Source organism: Indicator indicator, chromosome 1 (genome assembly GCF_027791375.1).
Source record: "Indicator indicator isolate 239-I01 chromosome 1, UM_Iind_1.1, whole genome shotgun sequence".
NCBI lineage: Eukaryota > Metazoa > Chordata > Aves > Piciformes > Indicatoridae > Indicator > Indicator indicator.
Window position 1 is genome coordinate 18,585,835 of NC_072010.1, and position 22,033 is coordinate 18,607,867.

Below are 22,033 nucleotides of genomic sequence, written 5' to 3' on the forward strand. Positions count from 1 at the left end.
ACCTGATGTAGGGTGGGGAGGTTGCCTCGCATCTGCCCAGCCAACTAATTGTGAGCTCTGCGGGTCGTGATTGGCTCCGTGTCTGCTCAGTAATAGGTTAAGCAAAGACATCGCGGGTCCATCTGTTCGTCCATTCATTGTTCTGCTTGCTTGCCTGAAGTCTGCAGCTGAAATCGTGTTAAGGAGTTGCTTCTGGAACAGCTACAAGAAACCAATGTCTGTGTGTTTTCCAGGGAACGTAAGTATATGGGCTTCTCTCTGCAGAAACTGGAAGTTTCACCTTTCTGGTGTTTCAGCCTTACCGGTCTGTGCTTGGACAACGTAGCTAGCCTGTGTGTCGGCTGAGATTTGTACACTTGGGGTATCTCTTAGAAAAAGAGGGAAAGGAAAACAGTTATGTCTGAAGGCTAAGTATATAGAAGAGCAATGATCTCACCCAGTGCTTTCTATTAAGGAACTTTCAAAAGCATCAGTAATGGTGTATTTCCCAGAATTTGAAAATGGTAGGCAGTAGCCATCAACAGAACTAATTCTCTAGCCCCCTGGGAAGAATGGGAGGTTTCAACTATAACTTATAGGTATTTACTCTTTTTTTTTTTTTTTCCTCCAAATAACCTATTATTTACTGTAATTTGTGACTGGTGTAAAAAGCTTTAGAAAAAGTCCACCACCATACAATGAGTGAAATTTCCTGTTTCTGAAAATGGAAATACCTCCATTATGGGCTCTCTGAAAATACTGTAGTGCAAGATAGAGCATTAGGATGTTCTCAGATGGGAGCGTGTTCCAAATCAAAGCTTCTAGCCTAGCTGTTTTTTATAGTTTCTAATCCATTTTACTTTGTTTTGAGTTTAGATATTAGGCTGAAGAACAAACACTGTATGCTCTGTGAGCTTATGTTCCAAGGATCCTGTAAAGAAAAAACCAAACCAAAACAAAGACCTTCATATATCAGTTGAGAGGGAAAGAGAGCATATAAAAGGGTTAAAAAGAGGTTTGCATTTCTACCACATGCCCTATTGTGTGAACATATGCATGAGTCTATTGAAAGTTTTCAGAAGATGGGCAGGCCACCAGTTGCTGGTCTCCTGCAGTTCCAGTAGACATCTGTTGCCCCAGAGCATTAACCAATCTGTTCAATGGGACATCCTTCCTTTGTTGGATAGAATGATGCAGACAACAGCACTCACTGAAATACAATGGCAATTAAATACATAGAAACTACAGCAGTAGGTATTTATTACATATTCATTATTTTATTTGCATTGTTGCCGTATCTTTATCATTTGGATAACTGATACGTTCATTTTTTTTCTTTTCTCATCAGCTCTGCACTTCTCTTTGTGCCAATAGTATAAATAGTAAAAGTAATAATAGTGTTTCAACAAACTGCGATGTCAGCATTTTCCATTTTGTGTTTAGAAGACTTAGAAAAAGTCTGCCTTCATGAAAACATGCTGAACTATTTCACTGTAGAATGTACTTTCAGAAACTTTTGATGATCTTTTGAGAATAATTTCTGTTATACTGTGCCACATGACACTTTTTTACTCCATGTTATTTTCCTCTCTGAACTAAATTTGTATTAAATAGCTTCTCTTATGCTGAATTGTAAGTGGAAAATATTCTGACTACACATTAAAAGATTAAATGATCTACTTGCCCACATGCCCTTGAGAAATACTTGGTTTCTGTGAAGGTGAATTAATGAGCTGATTTTTGTTAGTGGTTAGTGGAAAATAGTGATGACTTCTAAGAAGTGGGCAAAGTTTACACTTCTACAATGTAGTAGCACAGCGCTCAGCTATTACACTTAGACTTGATAAATGTCTTTAACTCAGTAATACAGTATTTTAGGCCTTTAACAATGAACCTAGTGTGAAATACTGTAGATTTAAACAGGCTGCAGTTTAAAACTTATTGCAGTAAATATTTCTTAGTTGGGAGTTACCTATTTTATTAACTTTTTCACAAATACAAATTCTGTTACTCATCTGTGGTGAGCATACTCAAAAGTTTAAGACTTCCTTGATAAGAGTTTTTGCCCCTCAGTAGAGTCAGGCTTTTATAGCCAATATTTTTCCTAGTTATATTACATTGTAATACTGTAAATCCATATGTGTGTAATGAGAGCTCCTTGTAAATAAGGAGTTTTTCTCTTCTGGTGTGACCTTTTCTGGTTTTGTGAGCATTGTCCTATATATAGGTACACTAGTGAAGATTTGGAATACAAATTCATTCATGCCAGACTGGCTGGCATGTTGCTTTTCACTAACCAAATCAAGATAAAATAATCAATTCCAGCAGCATTCAGCAGTGACATCTGATTTTCATGGTTCTAATTAATGAACCTCATAAAGGACATCATGTTGGGTGCTCCAGAGTATAGCATTTCTAAGAGATTCTGCTGGCCACAAATACAGTGTACAAAGTTCACAGACATTGTAAAAATTTTACTGACAATAAATACTGTTTGTATGCCAGGAACAGAGTACTACTTATGCAAAACTGTTTTGGAAATCTTTAGGTTTGGACTTACAGTGTAAATATAATTTAAACTAGTCTTTTAAAGCAATAGTATCATAACTGTATGTCAGTGTCAGATTTTAAAGCTGCTGCTCTTATTAGTCTGCTCCTTAAATAGTTTCTGAAAAGGAGTAGAGTTCTGGGCAAAAGAAGCAATTATATATTGGATCAAGATGAAGATTGACAGATGTCTTAAAGCAGGTAGATGCAAGGCTGATTATGTATACATTCCCAACAATGGACAAAACTTGATTTATTGTCATTTTTTCATACGCAGTTGATGTGCAAATCATCTAAAGTGTGTTTCATATAATACCTGATCTTCAGACACATGCATATGCTAGTGACTTCCTTCAATCCCAGTGGAGAATGTTAGGATTGTAGCTGCTGTAAGCACTTAAACTTCAAGGAAGAAGTGATTGGATAATGACTTAAGTATTATTTTAACTAACACTAAAAAAAAAAAAATTAATCCTCTTTCTGATCTATGCACTTCAAGCTTTGTTTATTCCATGTTCTTAATATGCAACCTTCTCTTCCCCCGCTTCCAAAAAAAAAAAAAAAACCCAAACCAGACCCTCTTTCTACTTTTACTTCAATACTAAAATGACATTTCACAGTACACGGATTTAGGCAGTGACCCATTATCTCCCCGTATTCTGCAGTGGCGGTACATGAGCCAGCTCAACTTTTCAGTCCAGCTTAAAAGTGTCGCCCATTAACTAGACTTCCTCGAGTCAGAGCAGATTGTGGGGTTGGTGGAACAATGATGTCGGGGCTTCCAGATCGGTTTGGCAGCTGCATTGTTCTCTGAGGGGAAACCAGACGCACTTAAGTCCCGCTCTCTTTCATAGGCTTTTGTTCATACCAAATTATTCTTTCGCTGTGCTAGTATTCATGATGGTATGTTAAAGGAGTGCATCCTAGCAACTACAGGCTGGTTGCTAAGCAGCCCTGCTTCCAATAGGGGTTTCTTGTTTGAGATTTTTTTTTTATTATTATTATTTTGTGTGTGTGTCAGTTCTGTGAAGGCCACAGTGTTGGTTTTTTAACTGTATCCTTTCATTGGGATGTTGTTGTGGTTTGTTACTGCACTGTGCTCTTGAGTACATTATGTTAGTTAATAAATCATTCTGTGGAAAGGTGCATTTCCTATATTCTCATGTGTTTAATCTGTGATGTTGCTTGAAATCCTAAAGCTTAGAGTTGAGGCAGTAATATTAATTGATCAGTTATTGCCTGAGAATTACAGCCCTGCTGCCTTCTAACAAGGTCAGGTTTAGATAAAACTTTGGAGTATTTTCCTATCAATTTTGTTTGGTTTAAGGTGTTGGAGATGAAAGTGCTGATGATAGATAGATTTGCTTGTTTGTTTGCTCATTTATTCAAGTGGTTTTTCTGCCCCATAACCAAAAAGCTCCACCACAGTGGTGATGTCTTGACACTCATCACCATTAGAGTTTGCTTTTACTGAACCATGGATTGGATTTTTTTGCTTGATCCTCTCTTGTCTTAAGTCTACATGAATTTCTTGTGTGCTCTCTCAGATCTTTATCCCAAGAAGAGGAAAGTACACCATGTTTTTAAAATGCCAAGTCATTTCTAAATACTAATCTCTAAGGGAATGGGAAAGTTGACGTGTTTGCTAATGGAGATTTTTGGCTATTTGTGAGACATACCTGTAATTTTTATTAGATTCTGATTGACATAGAATTTTTTCTCAGTATATCCTCCTTGATGAAATCTTTGTCTGTAATGTATCTGTCAAGTTCAAGTGAAGTCCTTTGCCTATCTATGTTGTTTTTATGTTCTGCCTTGTAAGAAAGAAGTGCGAAAGAACTTTGTTTTATAGCCTTCCCTTAACATAAATTCTTTTTCATGGAGAGTTTGCAGTACCATTGGTCCATGCGGTCTGTTTTTATCTACAAGTAATAATTTCACTTTCTTTACTGAAGCACTTGGTAAAGATTCCTGTTTAACAGAACAAAATAGGTGAAAGAAGTAGCAATTTGCCTTTAAATGTAGATTGTGGAAGTAATCCTTGTGATGAAGTTAAGTAATTAACTTCTATATAATATGGTTATGTAAAATTCTCCAGAAAAACTAATGTGGCAAGTGTATGACATCCAGAAATTTGGAACTTTTCTTCTTCCATTCTTCATACATGTCTGTAATAAAATGTATATTTTTATATATATTATAATTACTATTTCCTAGCAGTGGTATCTTCAAACACTGCCGTAACGTATGTAGAAAGTGTATTTACAGGTTAAATTATTTGGTTGTGGGTATTACATTCTACATATAAAGACAGTTAAATGATTTAAGCACAGATCTAACATTTCCAATAGAGCAATTCAAATCGGACATACAGGTGCTGTGATCTGTGTTTTCCCCACAAATGGGATCCTGTGGCAGATTAGCCAGGTACTCATAACTTGCTCCTCTGTCTGGTATCTTCCCAGATGCTGTGGCTATAATTCAAGCAGTCCTTGGCTTGGAGAGGGTTAGGGGGGCTCTCTTGTGTGCTCCGTTGCCAGGCTGTAGCCTCTTCTGGGATTCAATACTCATGGAGTTTTTCCCCTTTCTGCCTTGGTCCAGGTGCAAGGCCTGGGAGTAGTTGTTGCCTGTTCGTGCACGCCCTTCAGCTGCTACTCTGGCAGTATTTGGCTCTTGTTGCTGTCTGGGTGAGGACAAGGCAAGTTGCCTGACTTCTCGGCTGGTCTCAATACTGTTCCAAGACAATTAATGCCCTTTGGTAACACAGAACCCTGATAACTGGACCTATGGGATGGGGCATATCCACACATGGCCAGAGACACACACAGTTCCCACCTGTGTTACAAAGTTAATTACCCATGATACATGTTTATCTGCCCCCCAGGAAGTGTCCAGGTTTGCACACTCACAGGTGCTTACAATGTTAATCACATGTGCTATGCATTTTGCCTTGGCCATCTGGACCCCAGGAACTGACCAGGTTAGCATATTGACAGGTGCTTAGCCCATTGTCTGGGCTAAGGCATGTTTTGGGGGTTTGACCCTTCAGGACACTGTCCACTATCCATCTATAGTTTTGTTTCAGTAAAAGGCTTGCACAAGTCTAGACCAGGAGTTGAAGTGAGCTTTCAATTGTGTTGTCTTGTTGGCTTGATGAATTGGCCTTTGTGATCAGTGCAAAGACTTCCATTGGCTTTATTTGCCGTTAGGTCAATTCATGTCTCTAAATGCTGTATGTGTTAGTAATAACAGCACTCTACTGAGAGCAGTTAGTCCATGTTGACTTAATGATCACTACATAAGAGAATTCAGAAATTCTTAGATTATATTCAGTTGAACTAATAGTGTCTTAGGGCCTATAGGTTTTTATTTAATCGTATTTTCTGTAAAAGGTTCATTTTATGATAGTTTGTTTAAAAAGACAGATAATCTGGTACTATGCTAATTTCCTTCTATTCAACAGAAATTTCACGGTATCTAATTTAAAAAGCTTTTCTAGTCCTTGTATTTTAGAGCTGCATTGCCGGGGGAGGTGTTGGATTTTTTTTTTGTTGTTGTTGTTATTATTACAATAAATACTTTCGTTTCTTTAAATCATGACAAGACTTCTCTCGCTGTATTACAGTAGGTAAACTTGCAGTATTTGGTTTCCTATTCTTTCACAAACCCATTTCTAGAAAGGTTTAAGTGAAAGCATGATACACTCAGCTGATCAGTTGTTTATCTGCTTAGCTATAGATGTCACTTAGGAAAAAGGTTTTTGTGGTTTTTTGTTGTTAAAAGAAAGAAGTCATATTTCTCTATTGGGAGAGAGTAAATGCAGTTCTGAGGAAGCAGCAAGAAAATACAAAACAAGTAATTTGTGTAACCAGTTGCAACGTTTTTGTTCTCTCTTTAGGAATACGGAACACTTTATATTCAGGAATACAAGAAAAGCAGCAAAGTGGAGTCAAGTACATGCAGCAGCTTCATGGGCTTGAAGGATCACCTGGGGCATGACTTAGGCCACCTTTATGTGGGGAGCAGTGGCACACAAATAAATGCAATTGTACCTTGGTCAATGGTGGAGAAGCCAACGATGGATAAGGTTAATTCTAGGAAAGAAGATGTAGACAAGGAGACATCTGAAGAGAATTCTGGAAGTTCCAGCTGTGACTCTGAAGAAAGCACAAATTCTGATAATGATTCAGAAAGACTGAATAATTCTGCTTCAGAATCACATTTGCCTAAGACTCACCGACAGCTGTGCCGATCTCCTTGCTTAGAGCCTCATATACTAAAAAGAAATGAAATCTTACAAGACTTTAGGATAGAAGAAGCTCAGATAGTACCTAACGAAGTAAAACCCCCTGATGTGGTGAAAGAATATCAAACCAAACTGGAGTTTGCACTTAAATTGGGTTACTCTGAAGAGCAGGTTCAGCTTGTACTAAATAAACTTGGTACTGATGCTTTAATAAATGATATTTTGGGAGAACTTGTCAAACTTGGGAATAAAACTGAGACTGATCAGACTGTAACTAATGCTAACACTAGTGTAATACGTGAAGCATCTTCCATAGAGTCTCAGAGGTCAGAGTCTCCACTGCAGGAGGATATGACAGAGGATGGTGACAACCTGAGACCAATAGTTATTGATGGCAGCAATGTTGCAATGAGGTATGTGATCATGAAGCTTTTGCTTTTGTATTTAAATGGAAACAGAACAACCTTGTCTTATTCAAACACTGGTGTTTGGTATAATTGCCTAAAACCATATGCAGGTTCTGTCACAAGTGTCTTCATCGACCACAGAATCTGCCACTCTTGCAGTCAGGTTAGAGGTCTGTAAGAGTTCAGTGGTTTGTACTTCTGTTAGAACAATCATAGGTTAATGCCAGTCTCCCTTTGTAGGCAGGTATCAAATCTCTCCTTCACACTGCTAGTCTAGTACTTAATCAGTTTTTGGTCGGTGCCATTGCTATAGGCAACTGCTGTGTCCAGTTACATGCAGGAGGTTAAAGGAAGTAGAAGATTCCTTAAGATTAAAAAATAGTGATTTGGAACTAAGAGGCTTAAGGGATACTTCTCCATGGTAGGCTATTCTGTAATAACTGATCTGTCAGTAAAATTGGTCTTGGTTATCAGATTTGGAGTTTGGGTTTATTGCTATTAATTCCTAAGATTGCCTTGCGTTAGACTTTCACTTATGCACAGAGGACACATTTGCCTTCAGCATTTACCCATCCTCACCCCAGTCATCTAGGTGCATAGCAAGAAGCTTGTTTGTGAGAAGGCTGGAGGTTCATGCTTCATTAGTGATTATGGAAGGAAATAATAGAAAGACATGCTGAGAGATGGGGGGGATTATGACTATATAAATGATTAAATGACACATTGATTAGTAACTAATTGGGTAACTCATAAGGATTATCTGATTACTAACACCCTGGTTTAGAAAGGTCAGTTTAAGTTTTCTGATGACTCAATGTGGTTTTCATTGGCTTAGTAATAAAAGTTTGTGCAAATCATTTCTGGGTTGAAGGCCCAGGTCTTTTTAGCTCCTAATCAAGTCAATTACCTTTAAATGAGGCTATTAAAATTTAATTTTAACTGTGACTCTTATTTATGCCAATATGATCAGTTTTGTTTATTTTAATAGATATGTTAGCAAGGATAAAGAAAGAGCTGCTTTGTTAGTGGAGTATTCCTGTGAGTTCTTTCTACCTGATGAGTAATTCCTAACCTTTTTGTTCAACTTCAGCTGTAAATTATGTCCAGTAGAAGAAACACTATTCTGGTACTCAACCAAGAAATTATCTAGAGACTTCTAAATGGGTTTGGATTGTATTTCACATGAATCCAAAACAGTTGTGCAAGTGTTAGCTGGTTAGCACAGCTCAGACTTTGTGGGTGGACCTAGGTTCTGTTTCTCCCATGAACTACACTGAACACATTCCATAAGTATCTCCAGATCAGTCACTTCACTTAATGTTTTTGCAGCTATTAGTATAAATATTTAGGATTTGCCTTCCTATGCTTAATTTACTTTCTTGACCACCTATATAAACTTGAGTCAAATATGAGTGCATCCCATGCATGCTACAGGGCCTTAAAACAGACTGAATCTATAGCAGTCTTTCTATATGTGAGAACTGAACTCACAGGTCTTTACTTGTTTTGTACCAAATTTAATCATGGAATCATTCTGTTTGGAGGGGACTTTTGGAGATCTTATAGTCCAAACCCTTGTACAGAGCAGTGTCAGTTCAAGGCCGTGTCAAGCTGGGTTTTTAATGTCTCCAGGGATGGAGACTTGACATATTCTGTGTGCCAGTGTCTAAATGGCCTCACTGTAGGAAAGTTTCCTCTTTTTTTTTTGATGTTTAAACAACATTTCTTGTATTCCACATGTTCTGTCACTGGAGACCAGTGAGAAGTCAGTTTCTGTCCTCTTTATTCCCTCCCATCAGTTAGTTATATACATGGATAAGATTCCCTCTGAGCCTTCTTTTCTCCAATCCCAGCTCTCTTAGTCTGTCCTGATAAGACAGCTACTCCAGGCCCTTGGCTAATTTTATTGTCCTTCATGGACTCTCCCCAGTATTGTCCATGTTTGTCTAACACTGGGGAGCCCAGAAATGAACCCACCCCCTCCATATTTGTCTCATCAAGATTGAGCTGAGGGGAGCCTGGTGTCAGCACTTTTTCTAATGCAGCCCAGGAGGATGTTTGCTTTCTGTGCAGTAAATGCATGTTGCTGGCTAATGGTCAGCTTGGTGTTCACCAAAACCCCTTCTAAAACCCTTTCTTCCAGAAAGAATCGCTTTCCAGTTTGTTGACCCCCAACCTGTACCAATTCCTGGTATTAGTCCTCCCCAGCAGAAGATTGGCTCTGTTGAACTTGCGAGGTAGCTGTGGGCCCATTTGCCCTCTTGGGGTTCTTCTGAATGTCACTGCACTCATCTGGTGTACTCCTCCAAATTATGACCTCTGCAAACTTGCTGAGGGAAACTCTCTCTGGTTATCTAGGTCATTGACAAAGATGTTAAGCAGCACTTGGCTCTGGTAGCAATTCCTGGGGTATACCAGTACTGAGAGGCCTCCAGCTGGACTTCATGCCACTAATCATAACCCTTTACGTGCAGTAGTTCAGATGGATTGCAGTCTGCCTCTCTGTCCCCTTATCTTGACAAACTTCATTAGTTTGACAGTGAGGATAAGAGAATGTGTCAAAAGCTTTCTTAAAGGCACAATAAACAACAACCACTGCTCTCCTAATTGATTGAGCCAGTCATCTCACTATAGAAGGCTATGCGGTTTTGTAAATCCATGCTGATTGTTCCCAGTCACCTTCACCCAGCCTACATAATTTCTTAGGAAAGGGCTTCCAGGAGGATGTATTTGATAGTGATGTCCAATAATATTAGCAGGATGAGAGAGCTCTGCTCTTCTGGAAGGATCAAACACTGTACACTGCCCTGTCTCTCCACACTGCATGACTAATTAAGGACACAGTTTCATAAAGCATCTAATGAGTGACACAGAGTGACTTTCATCCCTTCCTTTAGCTCAGGGCCAGGGATGCTTTCCTACCTCCATATTACCAGATTTTCAGCTGCAAAATTAGTTGATTTAGCTTCCTGGTGGTTGAGAGAACACCTAGATCTGATACAGAGAAGGAAGGATACATCTGATTATGTCACTGGGTGTTCATATTTGTGTGACTAGTTGCATCTAGTCAACTGATGAAGGGTGAATGTTTTAGTTCCTTAAGGGCAGGACAGAAAAAAGCTTGGACCAGAATGATTTAGTCTGGCCAGCCAAACCCAGCATGTATGCTAGTCTGGTCTGGTGATTACTCCTGTTCCAGACAAACAGCTTTAGCAAAACCCCAGAACAATCCTTCCCTCAGAAAATACCCAAAAACAAAACTCCCCCCAAACCCAAACAAAACCCAAAACCCAACCAAACACACCAAAAAATAAAGCAAGTAAACAACAACAGAAAACCCCACAAACAAAAACCCACCCAGCTTTTTTTTTTTTTTTTCCCCTTCCTTTGTGGTAATGCTTGGAAAGCTTTTCTTACACTTTGAGATGTCATTGCTTGTCATTTTTGCCTTAAACTGAAAACAGTTGATTAGATGTATCTTGTGTGTTTAAGTTTAAAGCTCCCAGTATTGGTTAAACAATATGAAATGGTTAAAGTTTTAAAACCAAAGTAAACTCCTTAGAACTGAATAGCAGAAAGGTGGCTTTTGCAAGCTATGACTTGAAGAACTGTCATTTTGTTGCTATGGGATACTTCAGATCTGGGTTTGTTCTTTCATTATTCCTAGTGTTGAGTTAATGCTTTTCTAAAAGAGGAAAGGTGACTACACATTTAAGCTTAAGTCATACAAAGTCTTTTGTTAGAATGCTCTTACAGATAAGACTGATTTTTTTGCTGTGCATGTGTAAACTTAAAATCAGAGCTGAAGAGCAAATTAAATAATGCCCTAGAGCAGCTGTGGAGTTCTTGATAGACACTTCTCACAGCTGAGAATGAGGCCGGACTAGGGGATAGGACCCAGGATTTAGTTGTGCTGAACCTGAGCAGTGACGTAGGTTTGCTTTCTAGAGAGCTGTGTAACTAAGCTTGTTTCATATGGTGGGGTGTTTTGGTGTGGTTTGGTGGTGTGGTGGTTTGGTTTGGATTTTTTTGCTTGTAGAGGATAATATTAACAGGGTCACAGGATGTTAGGGGTTGGAAGGGACCTCTGGAGATCTTCAAGTACAACCCCCCTGCCAGAGTAGGACCATATCATCTAGTGTAAGTGGCACAGGAATGCATCCAGTCTTTAAAGTCTCCAGAGAAGGAGACTCCACAACCTTTCTGGAACCTCTTCCAGTGCTCTGTGACCCTTACAGTAAAGAAGTTCTTCCTCATGTTGAGGTGGAACTTCCTGTGCTGTACTTCGTATCCATTGTCCATTGTCCTGTCATGGGGTGCAAGTGAGAAGAGGCTGTCCCCTGCTTCTTGACACCCATCCCTCAGATATTTATTAGATCCCCTCTCAGTCTTTTTCTCTCCAGACCAAAAAGCCCCAGGTCTCTCAGCCTTTCTGATAAGGCATGTGCTCCAGTCCCTTAATCATTCTTGTAGCCCTCCATTGGACTCTCAAGTAGATCCCTGTCCCCCATGAATTAGGGAGCCCAAAACTGGATGCAGTATTCTAGGTGAGATCTCACTAGCACAGAGTAGAGGGGAAGGAGAACCTCCTTTGGTCTACTGGACAAACTCTTCTTAATGCACCCCAGGATACCATTGGCCTTCTTGACCACAAGGGCACATTGCTGTCCCATGGATACAATCTTCATTTTGAACCTTAGTCCATGTGAGTAAGAAAGGCATTTTTCCATTGACATCATAAAGCACACAGGACCTTATTTAGCGTAAGCTGTTCAGCACAGATACCACACAGGTAACACAGTCAGTAGTAGTTCTGTATCCCTGTGTGATGAGACTTAAGCTACCCTAAGTTTTCCCTTTACATAACTGAGGTAGGGAAAGCAAGGTGATCTCTGCCCATCTAGCAACAGTGCATTGTCAGCTTATCACCTCTACATCTATCTGTTCTCTAGTGTGTTCTTGCACTTGCTCTTCATGCATCACAGGCTTCCTCAGCTGAGTCTCCACAGTCTGCAATGGAGGGGAGAAGGTTCAGTTTCTCCATGAGGCAGCAGAGGGAAGGTTTTGAGGTTCTCTTTTACCCCTTCATTTTAAGATTTCCCTTTACTGCTGAGATTGAGAGATGAGTTTTTCCTGAAGAGAGACACATACAGCAGCTTCTTTGCACAGTGCTTTTCTGTTGCTTGTCCTTTACAAGGGTAGAGTTAGGATACCTCAGACTGGTTATTGCTGTGATACTTACTTCTCTTTACTGGAATCACAGTGGGGCTTTTGCCACCAAGTACAGAGTAAGGAACAGAGTTGTTAGTTACAAAGATAGTGGGAAAATTGTAACTATTTTATTCATTTGCTTTTGTTTCATGTCAGTTAGTGTTCCCTGGCTACCCTGACTGCCTTCAGACTTTCTTTGCTAACAGTGAAAAGAATGAGTTTCAAATGTTGTGTAAAAGTGGATAAAACTTTCTATTGAAAATATCTAGACTTCTTACAGAGCACATGACAAGAATATAACTCTGATGAGCAAATAATGTATGTTTTACTTGCTGTATTACAATTTTTAGAAGACCACTTTCGGAATGGATAGGCGAAAGAGCTGAAGTATTTTGATTGTGTGACATTTGGGTTTGCAGGTGAAATCAATCGATCTTGTCTTGAGCTGTTAAATTCTTCTGAAAACTTCACCCTTAGGATTCCTAGGCCATGGAGGTGATGCTCTTCAGTTTCCTCTTTTAGAACACCTTGTCCTGTATATTTGTGTGTGTTTTGATGTGAAATAACCATTGCATACTTACTTTTTGTTAGTGAGAGGAAGATGCTTTTTAGTTAAATGCACTCCTACTTAAGACAGATACATTACAGTTTGGTGGCACCAGAAAAGTACACTCAGGCCTGACAGACATGACAGACTCCAGTGCTGTTCAGGAGTGGCACTCAGCTGGAGAGAGTGCGAAATACCCAAAGGTGCCTAACCAGTGTTTGACATCTCCGTTTCAGCAGCTGAGTCTTGTCCTTGTGCATTAACCGTGAGGCAGATCTTCTGGCTGTAGTAAAAGGTTTGCTGATGCCTTCTCTACATAGAAGTTTTTCTACAACTGCAAATTGTGGCAACTCAAGAATGGTTTGGTTGTCTTGTCTATGCCATATGTAGTTTTCACATGGAAATTTAATTGTATATGCGTTTTAACAAATTAACAATTTAACTGCATTAGCCTTTTTTCAGATTTTGTGCTGCTGAGCTTGGTAGACACAATTTTATCTTGGTGCATTGACTCAGATGTTCATTCTTCAGAGGCAGTGGCTGTTTAGTTTCTTTGGTTATTTTGAGAAGTCACCTTGGGAGCAGATGGAAATACTTTCCCAACAAGTATCAATCACGTGGATAGGAGCTTGTCATTGGCAGCTTTGAGTATAACTTGTCTTTGCCTGTTTTGACCTCTGACTGTTGAGCGTGTGACTCTTGCTCAGTCAGACACCTGTGTGCATGTCTGACTGGTGACTGCACTTGCCGTACTCCGTAGAGTGCCCCCGCGTTGGAAGCCCTACAGATGAAAGATGTTTTGAAAAGTGTTACAGCTCCCAAGGCTATTTTTTTCCTTCAAAAACCTCAAAGTGTTGGATTAATTTATCACTGGCTAATGGGAAAAAACCCCAGCATTTGTGATCTGTTTCATCCACTCCCTATTGGCATCAAAATATGAGGAACAAATTCAGGACTGATAGAAGGCCCAGGTTACTGAGAAATTCTTTGGCACAAATTATTTCTGTGGTTAGGAAATAATCACAGAAGCTTAGTAGAGCTTAAAAAAAAAAATTTAAATTAGGCTAGTGACAAAACCAGGCTGCCAGGCTAATGAGTCACTAATATGATACAGGACGGAAATTCTTGTCTCTCTGTGCTGTGGCCTGAACACTGTTTTCCTCGTATGACATAATAGATGATAAGAGTTTGGTAATTCTCTAAATTTACCAGGCAGATCTGTATTTTAGTTCTGTTCTTCTTGGGTTTAATCCTTATGCTTTCACATGGAAAGTACCTTGATGGGTCAAGATTTCAGTTATATAAAAACCTCTATGTGTAATGCAGCATACATTGTAGAGCCAGAGGGGTCTGGACAAGCTGGAGAAGCAGGCTGAGATGAACCTCATGAGATTCAATAAGGCTGAGTGCAAGGTCCTGCACCTGATTTGGGACAATCCATTGTTAATACAGGCTGAGGGAGAATGTGGTAGAGAGCAGCCCTGCGGAGAAGGACTCGGGGATATTGGTGGATAAAAAGCTGGACGTGAGTCCGCAATGCACACTTGCAGCCTGGAAGGCCAATTGCATCCTAGTCTGCATCAAAATAAGCATGGCCAGCAGATCCAGAGAGGTGATTCTGCCACTGTTCTCTGCTCTGGTGAGACCTCACTTGGAGTACTGTATCTGGCTCTGGAGTCTTCATGCACAGGAAAGACATAGTCCTGATTGAGTGGGTACAGAAGAGGGCCGCAATAATCATGAGGGCACCTCTCCTAAAAAGACAGGCTGAGAATGGGGGTTGTTCAGCCTGGAGAAGGAAAAGCTCTGGTGAGACCTTATAATAGCCTTCCAGGAGCTGAAAGGGGCCTACAAGAAAGATGGGACTATTTTGACACACAGCACTAGGACAAGGGGTAATGGTTTTAAGCTAGGGAAGAACAAATTTAGTTTGGACATTAGGAAGAAGTTCTTTACTTTGAGGTTGGTGGAATATTGGAACAGTTTGCCCAGGGCCCACCCTCAGAGACATTCAAGGTCAGGCTTGATGGGGCTCTGAGAATGTTGCTGGTTACTGCAAGGGGTTGGACTAGGTGACCTTTAGAGGTCCCTTCCAATCCAGTGCATTTTATGATTCTATTCTATGATTAGAGCTCTAATGTCTCTTGACATCAATGTGTTTATTTCCTCTAGCTTTCAAAATCTGAGAGCTCTGTGTTGGTTTGAATATTGCATTAGAGCACATCAGAAGACTTGCTAGTTGTTGTTAGTAGTCAGTGTTGTAGGAGTGTATATCTGTGTCAGTGTGAGCTGAAATTCCCCCCCACCAACAAGTAACCAGGCTAGCCCAGTCTGGAAGCAAATGAAGGCTGTATTTACAAGCAGAGTCTAAAATCTACGATGAAATGCAATGAATATGTACAAATATACAAAATTCACGACATTCACAAATGTATACAATCAACAGAAAAGCACAACCGATCTCCCTTTGCTTCCCCCCAAGGGGACCCTCCCAAAGGGGCCTCCCTCTCCCAGGAGCTTCCCCCCAGACCCCCCGGGACAGAGAAGCGGAGTTAGTTAAGCAGAAAGTTGTTAACTTAGCTGCCAAGGTCAGTGTGTGTTATCTTCAGCCAGAAGAGAAGAAGAAACAGCAGCCAGACAGCCCAGCAACTGCCCCCACTGCCGAACGCAGAATGTGCAGAGTGCCCCACTTTGTTTTGAGTAATAGTTCTTAAACATTTCTATCTATCCAATGGAAGTGTTTAGAACAATCAGTATTTTGCTTTCTTACACCCAATAGTGACTTGTTTACACTCTTTCACTTTCTCTGTTCTGAACTTTGCAAGCAAAAAATTAAAAAAACAGTTTCAAACCATCACAGTCCACCCCTTCTAAACAATTCCATTGGCTGCTACTATCATTTATCTAATCTAAAATAACATCTACAACAATAGGTGAATAAAGACCATAGTCCATTCCGGCTATCTCAGATGTAGATGATTCAAAAGAGTCAAATCCCAGGAAAAACAGCAAACAGCTTGTTTCCTCGCAGATGGAGCGAAGGAAGGAACAGGGACTCTCAGGTGACTCAGGGCTCTCAGGGTTCGTGCACCGTAGATCTCATGGACTCTCCTCTTGGGCGCGATGCTGTGTCTGCGCAACACTCTGAATTTAACCTCTCTCAGCCAAAGTTAGATTTCTTTGTGGAATACACTGAGTTTCACCATTTTCTTGCATCATCCAATAGGTGTGACCAGGACCTTCAGCAGAAACCACCCCTTGGGCAGCTTTGGCCTCTCCTGAAGGAGAAAATACCCAAACAGTTTTGCCTAACAGATTCTTTTCTCTATTTAACAGGAACTCTATCACCTTCTTCCTTTCGCAACAAATCTGATTGGGCAGGTCCAGCTTGATTCACTGAACCTCTACTATTCACCAACCAGGTTGCTTGTGCTAAATATTTCTCCCAGTTTTTCAAAGATCCACCCCCCATGGCTTTGAGAGTGGTTTTCAGCAAACCGTTGTAGCGTTCGATCTTCCCTGCAGCTGGTGCATAGTAGGGAATGTGGAATATCCACTCGATGCCGTGCTCTTTGGCCCAGTTTTTTACAAGATTGTTCTTGAAATGAGTTCCATTGTCCGACTCAATCCTCTCTGGAGTTCCGTGTCTCCACAGGATTTGTCTTTCCAGACCAAGAATGGTGTTACGTGCAGTTGCATGAGGAACTGGATAAGTTTCCAGCCATCCAGTGCTCGCCTCTACCATAGTCAGCACATACTGCTTACCAGATGGAGAACGAGGTAGAGTGATGTAGTCAATCTGCCAGGCTTCACCATACTTGTACTTGGACCATCGGTCACCATACCACAAGGGCTTGATCCACTTTGCCTGCTTAATAGCAGCACAAATGTCACAGTCATGGATGACTTGTGTGATAGCATCCATGGAAATGTCAATGGATCTGTCACGAGCCCATCGGTAGGTTGCATCTCTGCCTTGATGTCCTGACGAGTCATGGGCCCACCGAGCTAAGAACAGCTCACCTCGGTGTTTCCAGTCAAGATCAGGATCAGGATCAGAGTTTGCGTCCACCTGGGAAACTCTTGCAGCTAGATCTGCCTGATGGTTGTGTTGTTGTTCCTCAGTAGCTTTGCTCTTAGGAATGTGAGCATCGATGTGTCTCACTTTCACTGGGATTCTGTCGATGCGAGCAGCAATGTCTTGCCACAGATCCGCAGCCCAGATAGGCTTTCCTTTTCTCTGCCAGCCATTCTTTTTCCAGTCTTTCAGCCAACCCCACAAGGCATTGGCTACCATCCATGAGTCGGTGTAGAGATAAAGCTTTGGCCATCTCTCACGTTCAGCTACGTTAAGAGCTAGCTGGACAGCTTTTACCTCTGCGAATTGACTGGATTCTCCTTCTCCATCTCTGGCTTCTGCAACTCTGCGCGTTGGACTCCACACTGCAGATTTCCATCTTCGCTTGTTTCCAACCAGACGACAGGAACCGTCTGTGAACAAAGCATATCTCTTTTCATCATCAGACAGATCACTGTAAGGAGGAGCTTCCTCAGCACGAGTTACTCTCTCCTCTGGAGGTTTTGCACAGCTTGTGCCTTCTGGCCAGTTTGTGATCACCTCCACCAAACCAGGCCTTTCGAGAGTTCCCATTCGAGCTCTCTGTGTTATCAGAGCCATCCACTTAGACCAGGTAGCATCTGTTGCATGATGTGGTGAAGAACCTTTGCCTTTGAACATCCAATTCAGAACTGGCAATCTAGGAGCTAGAAGAAGTTGTGACTCAGTTCCGATCACTTCAGAAGCAGCTTTCACTCCTTCATAAGCAGCTAAAATCTCTTTCTCTGTTGGAGTGTAGTTTGCCTCTGAGCCTCTGTAGCCACGACCCCAGAAACCAAGAGGACGTCCTCGTGTCTCCCCTGGAGCTCTTTGCCATAAGCACCAGGTTGGACCATTGTCACTCGTGGCTGTGTACAGAATGTTCTTAATGTCTGGACCAGCTCGGACAGGTCCCAGACCCATCGCTTGGACTACCTCTCGCTTGATCTGGTCAAAGGCTGCTTGTTGCTCAGGACCCCATTGGAAACTGTTTCTCTTTCGAGTCACATCATATAGAGGTTTCACAATCTGACTGTATCCAGGAATGTGCAGTCTCCAAAATCCCACTATGCCTAAGAAACGCAGAGTTTCTTTCTTGTTGATGGGATTTGCCATGGTGGAGACTCTGTTTATCACATCCATTGGGATGTGACGGCGACCATCTTGCCACCGCACTCCCAGAAACTGGATTTCTCTGGCAGGTCCTTTCACCTTGTCTCGCTTGATAGCGAAACCAGCTTGCAAGAGAATGTCAAGGATTTTATTACCTTTCTCGAAGACTTCTTCAGCAGTCTCACCCCAGACGATGATGTCATCGATGAACTGAATGTGTTCTGGAGCTCCACCTTTCTCCAAAGCATCATGGATCACTGCATGGCAGATGGTTGAACTGTGAATCCACCCCTGGGGCAAACGATTGAATGTGTACTGAATGCCTCTCCAGGTGAAAGCAAACTGAGGCCTGCATTCCTCTGCTATGGGAATAGAGAAGAAAGCATTAGCAATGTCTATGGTAGCATACCATTTGGCCTGCTTGGATTCCAGCTCATATTGGAGTTCCATCATGTCTGGTACTGCTGCACTCATGGGTGGAGTTACTTCATTCAAGGCATGGAAATCAACTGTCAGACACCACTCTCCATTCTGCTTTCGCACAGGCCAGATTGGACTGTTGAAAGGTGAATGAGTTTTGCTGATGACCTTCTGACTCTCCAACTGACGAATCAAGTTTTGAATGGGCACCGAAGAGTCACGGTTGGTTCTGTATTGTCTGTGATGCACAGTTTGAGAAGCAACCAGCAGCTTTACATCCTCTATCTCATGTTGTCCCACAACTGCAGATTCATCTGAAAGCTCAGGTCTAATGGACAACTTCAATTTTCCTCCATCAATTTCTACAGTTGCTATTCCAAAAGCCCATTTGTAACCCTTAGGGTCTTTAAAACGCCCTTCTCTCAGAAAGTCAATTCCCAAAATACAAGGTGCATTAGGACCTGTTACAATAGTATGTTTCTTCCACTGCTTCCCAGTTAAACTTATGTCAACCTCTATCTTAAACAACTCTTGAGATCCACCAGTGACTCCCTGAATAGTTATAGATTCTCCCCCATGATAATTTGATGGTATTATTGTGCACTGAGCTCCTGTGTCAACCAAGGCACTGTACTTCTGAAATTTTGAAGTGCCAGGCCACTGGATGTACACATCCCAATAGATTCTGTTATCTCCATTATCCCTTACCTCCCCCTGGCGGAAGGCAGGGCACCCCTAATGGTGGGGATTACATCCACATGTACAGCTGGCACAATGTCCAGCACCAGAATTAGGATCACTGTTGGAGCTATCAGAGTTGTTCTGGGAAACTGAGGAAGCGACAGCTACCCTCCTGGTATTGCTACCTCGGGAACTGCCCCTTTGCAGCTCCCGTAACCTCTTGAAAAGATCAGAAGTGGTTGACCATCCCATCTGTTCATGTTCTCACCAAACTGATCACGCAGAGTTATCCAGTTACTGCCATGTGATTGCCTCTGCTGTCTGTTTTGGTTTGACCTATTCTGGAATGGCCTCCTTGGAGCACGTCTGTTCCTAACAGCTGAAACTTGTATCCATCTGGAGGGAGAGGAATCAGAATCATCCCCCTTCATCAAGTTGGATATGGAGGTTTTAAGTTCCTCCTTCAGCTCTTTCATGCAATTCTCCATCTTTCCAGATAAAGTTTCAATGGCTGAAACCAAAGAAGTACGTGCAAGACTATCCTCCAATTGCCTCATTTGGTCAGTGAAATGGCCAACAGTGGGAGGCACTCCACCATAATTTCTTGCCACAATCCTGCTTGCCAGAATAGTAGCATAATTAGGAGGAGCAAGCTTAATGAGCTTTTTGGCAAGGCCTGTTCCAACAGGAATTTCATCAGGATTCAGAGTCTTATGATCTCCATACATTATTTCTCTCACAGCAAACTCTCTCAGACGCTTGATTCCCTCAGCTATTGTGGTCCAAGGCTTAGGGTTCCATGGTAAATCATCTCTGCTGGGGTACCTCAGTGAGACTGCCAGTAGGAGGCATGCCCACAGAGAAACTTTACCAATGCACTTGCCTAGATGCCTGTCTATGCCTGTATCCTTTGAGAGCATCCCCAACTGAGAGGCCGACTTGTCACCTACCACCAGTGCTGGGGCTCCCATATCAAAACACCTGGCTAGCCAAGACAGGACTGGCTCATTATCTCCTCTGATGTAATCCTTCCTCACATGTCTAATTTCCTGTCTGGGTGCATTAGCTGACTGTATGTCATCCTCATCATCATCATCATCATCATCATCCTGAGGTCGCTGTCCCCATAATCCTATTTTAATCCTCCGTTGAATTTCCTTGAGTTCAGAGGCTCTGCCAGCAGTTGCTAATCTACCAGGGTCTACATCCTGACCTACATCTCCATCATCCATATGGGGTCTCAAGAGGTCTGCCAGAGTTTTAAGGCTAACCTTCTCTTCCTCACCAGAAGGATCTTTCTTAACAGAGGGACCCTGAGTAGAAGGACCCTCATCTCCATCTGCACCATCTCCTGCAGCATCTGCATCTCCTCCTGCAGCTCCTTTGCGCTTTCTGCTTACAGTGGCCACCAAATTTACTGGCTTGGTTTTCACATTCACAGCAGAGTTGGAAGAGCAAGTAGCCTTATATCTTTCTTGACACAGTGCTATCAGTAGCCATATGATTATTCCAAGAAGCAACAAAATTAAGATTAGCACAAGATGTCTAAGGTACCAAAGAACCTCTGTAGCTGTAAGAGGAGTAACAAACTCAATGTGTCTGCTAGCAGATCCATAGTTGAGTTACCATAATTTCTTAGCCCAATAAGACCACAACAGAATTCACCAACATTCAGTAACTTGTTCTTAACCCAAAGAAACGACTTATATGCCACATATCTCACAATCTTGTCTGTCATGCAGGAAACAGCCCAGCAGTAGACAATTGCACCGATAATAGATGAAATAGAATGACTCAGAATCCAAAACAGCTTCATTTTGCTTCCTAATCTGAGCAGGAATAAATCATACAAACAATCGAGCCCCACGTTGGGTGCCAAAAATAAAAAGTGTGTCGGTGTGAGCTGAAATTCCCCCACCACCAACAAGTAACCAGGCTAGCCCAGTCTGGAAGCAAATGAAGGCTGTATTTACAAGCAGAGTCTAAAACCTACAACGAAATGCAATGAATATGTACAAATATACAAAGTTCACAACATTCACAAATATATACAATCAACAGAAAAGCACAACCGATATCCCTTTGCTTCCCCCCAAGGGGACCCTTCCAAAGGGGCCTCTCTCTCTCCCAGGAGCTTCCCCCCAGACCCCCCTGGACAGAGAAGCAGAGTTAGTTAAGCAGAAAGTTGTTAACTTAGCTGCCAAGGTCAGTGTGTTATCTTCAGCCAGAAGAGAAGAAGAAACAGCAGCCAGACAGCCCAGCAACTGCCCCCACTGCCGAACGCAGAATGTGCCGAATGCCTACTTTGTTTTGGGTAATAGTTCTTAAACATTTCTATCTATCCAATGGAAGTGTTTAGAACAATCAGTATTTTGCTTTCTTACAGCCAATAGTGACTTATTTATACTCTTTCACTTTCTCTGTTCTGAACTTTGCAAGGAAAAATTAAAAAGACAGTTTCAAACCATCACAATATCACATCTCATTTCAGAACAGTCACTTGAAAATCTAGTTTGAGGGCTAAGATTGTAACAGAGAAAATGAAAATGTTCTCATCAGAGTTGTTATGGTGTTGGTTTTTTCTTTCCATTAAAAGTACAACCACAGCTATCAACAGGCCTAATATAAAAGTTGTGATAAAAAGAATTATTCATGCTTGGTATGAAGGAGAAATAGATACTTCATAAGGAATATACTTTATATTCCTTCATCTAAGAGTGATAAATTAAACATAGTCAGCAAGCAGAACCAAAGCAGTATACATCAGTGTCTTACTCAGGGCTACA

At 41.5% G+C, this 22,033-nt stretch overlaps 1 protein-coding gene across 1 annotated transcript in view; it reads left to right on the top strand.

Annotated features, from left to right (window-relative positions):
• Nucleotides 1-214: 214 nt before the first annotated feature.
• The window catches only part of ZC3H12C (zinc finger CCCH-type containing 12C), a 33,710-nt gene continuing 11,891 nt past the window's right edge, over nucleotides 215-22,033 (top strand). Inside the window, exons 1-2 of the mRNA XM_054386378.1 lie at nucleotides 215-238; nucleotides 6,425-7,185. Of these exons, the coding sequence (XP_054242353.1) occupies nucleotides 215-238; nucleotides 6,425-7,185 (785 nt within the window). The remainder of the gene's footprint in view (nucleotides 239-6,424; nucleotides 7,186-22,033) is intronic.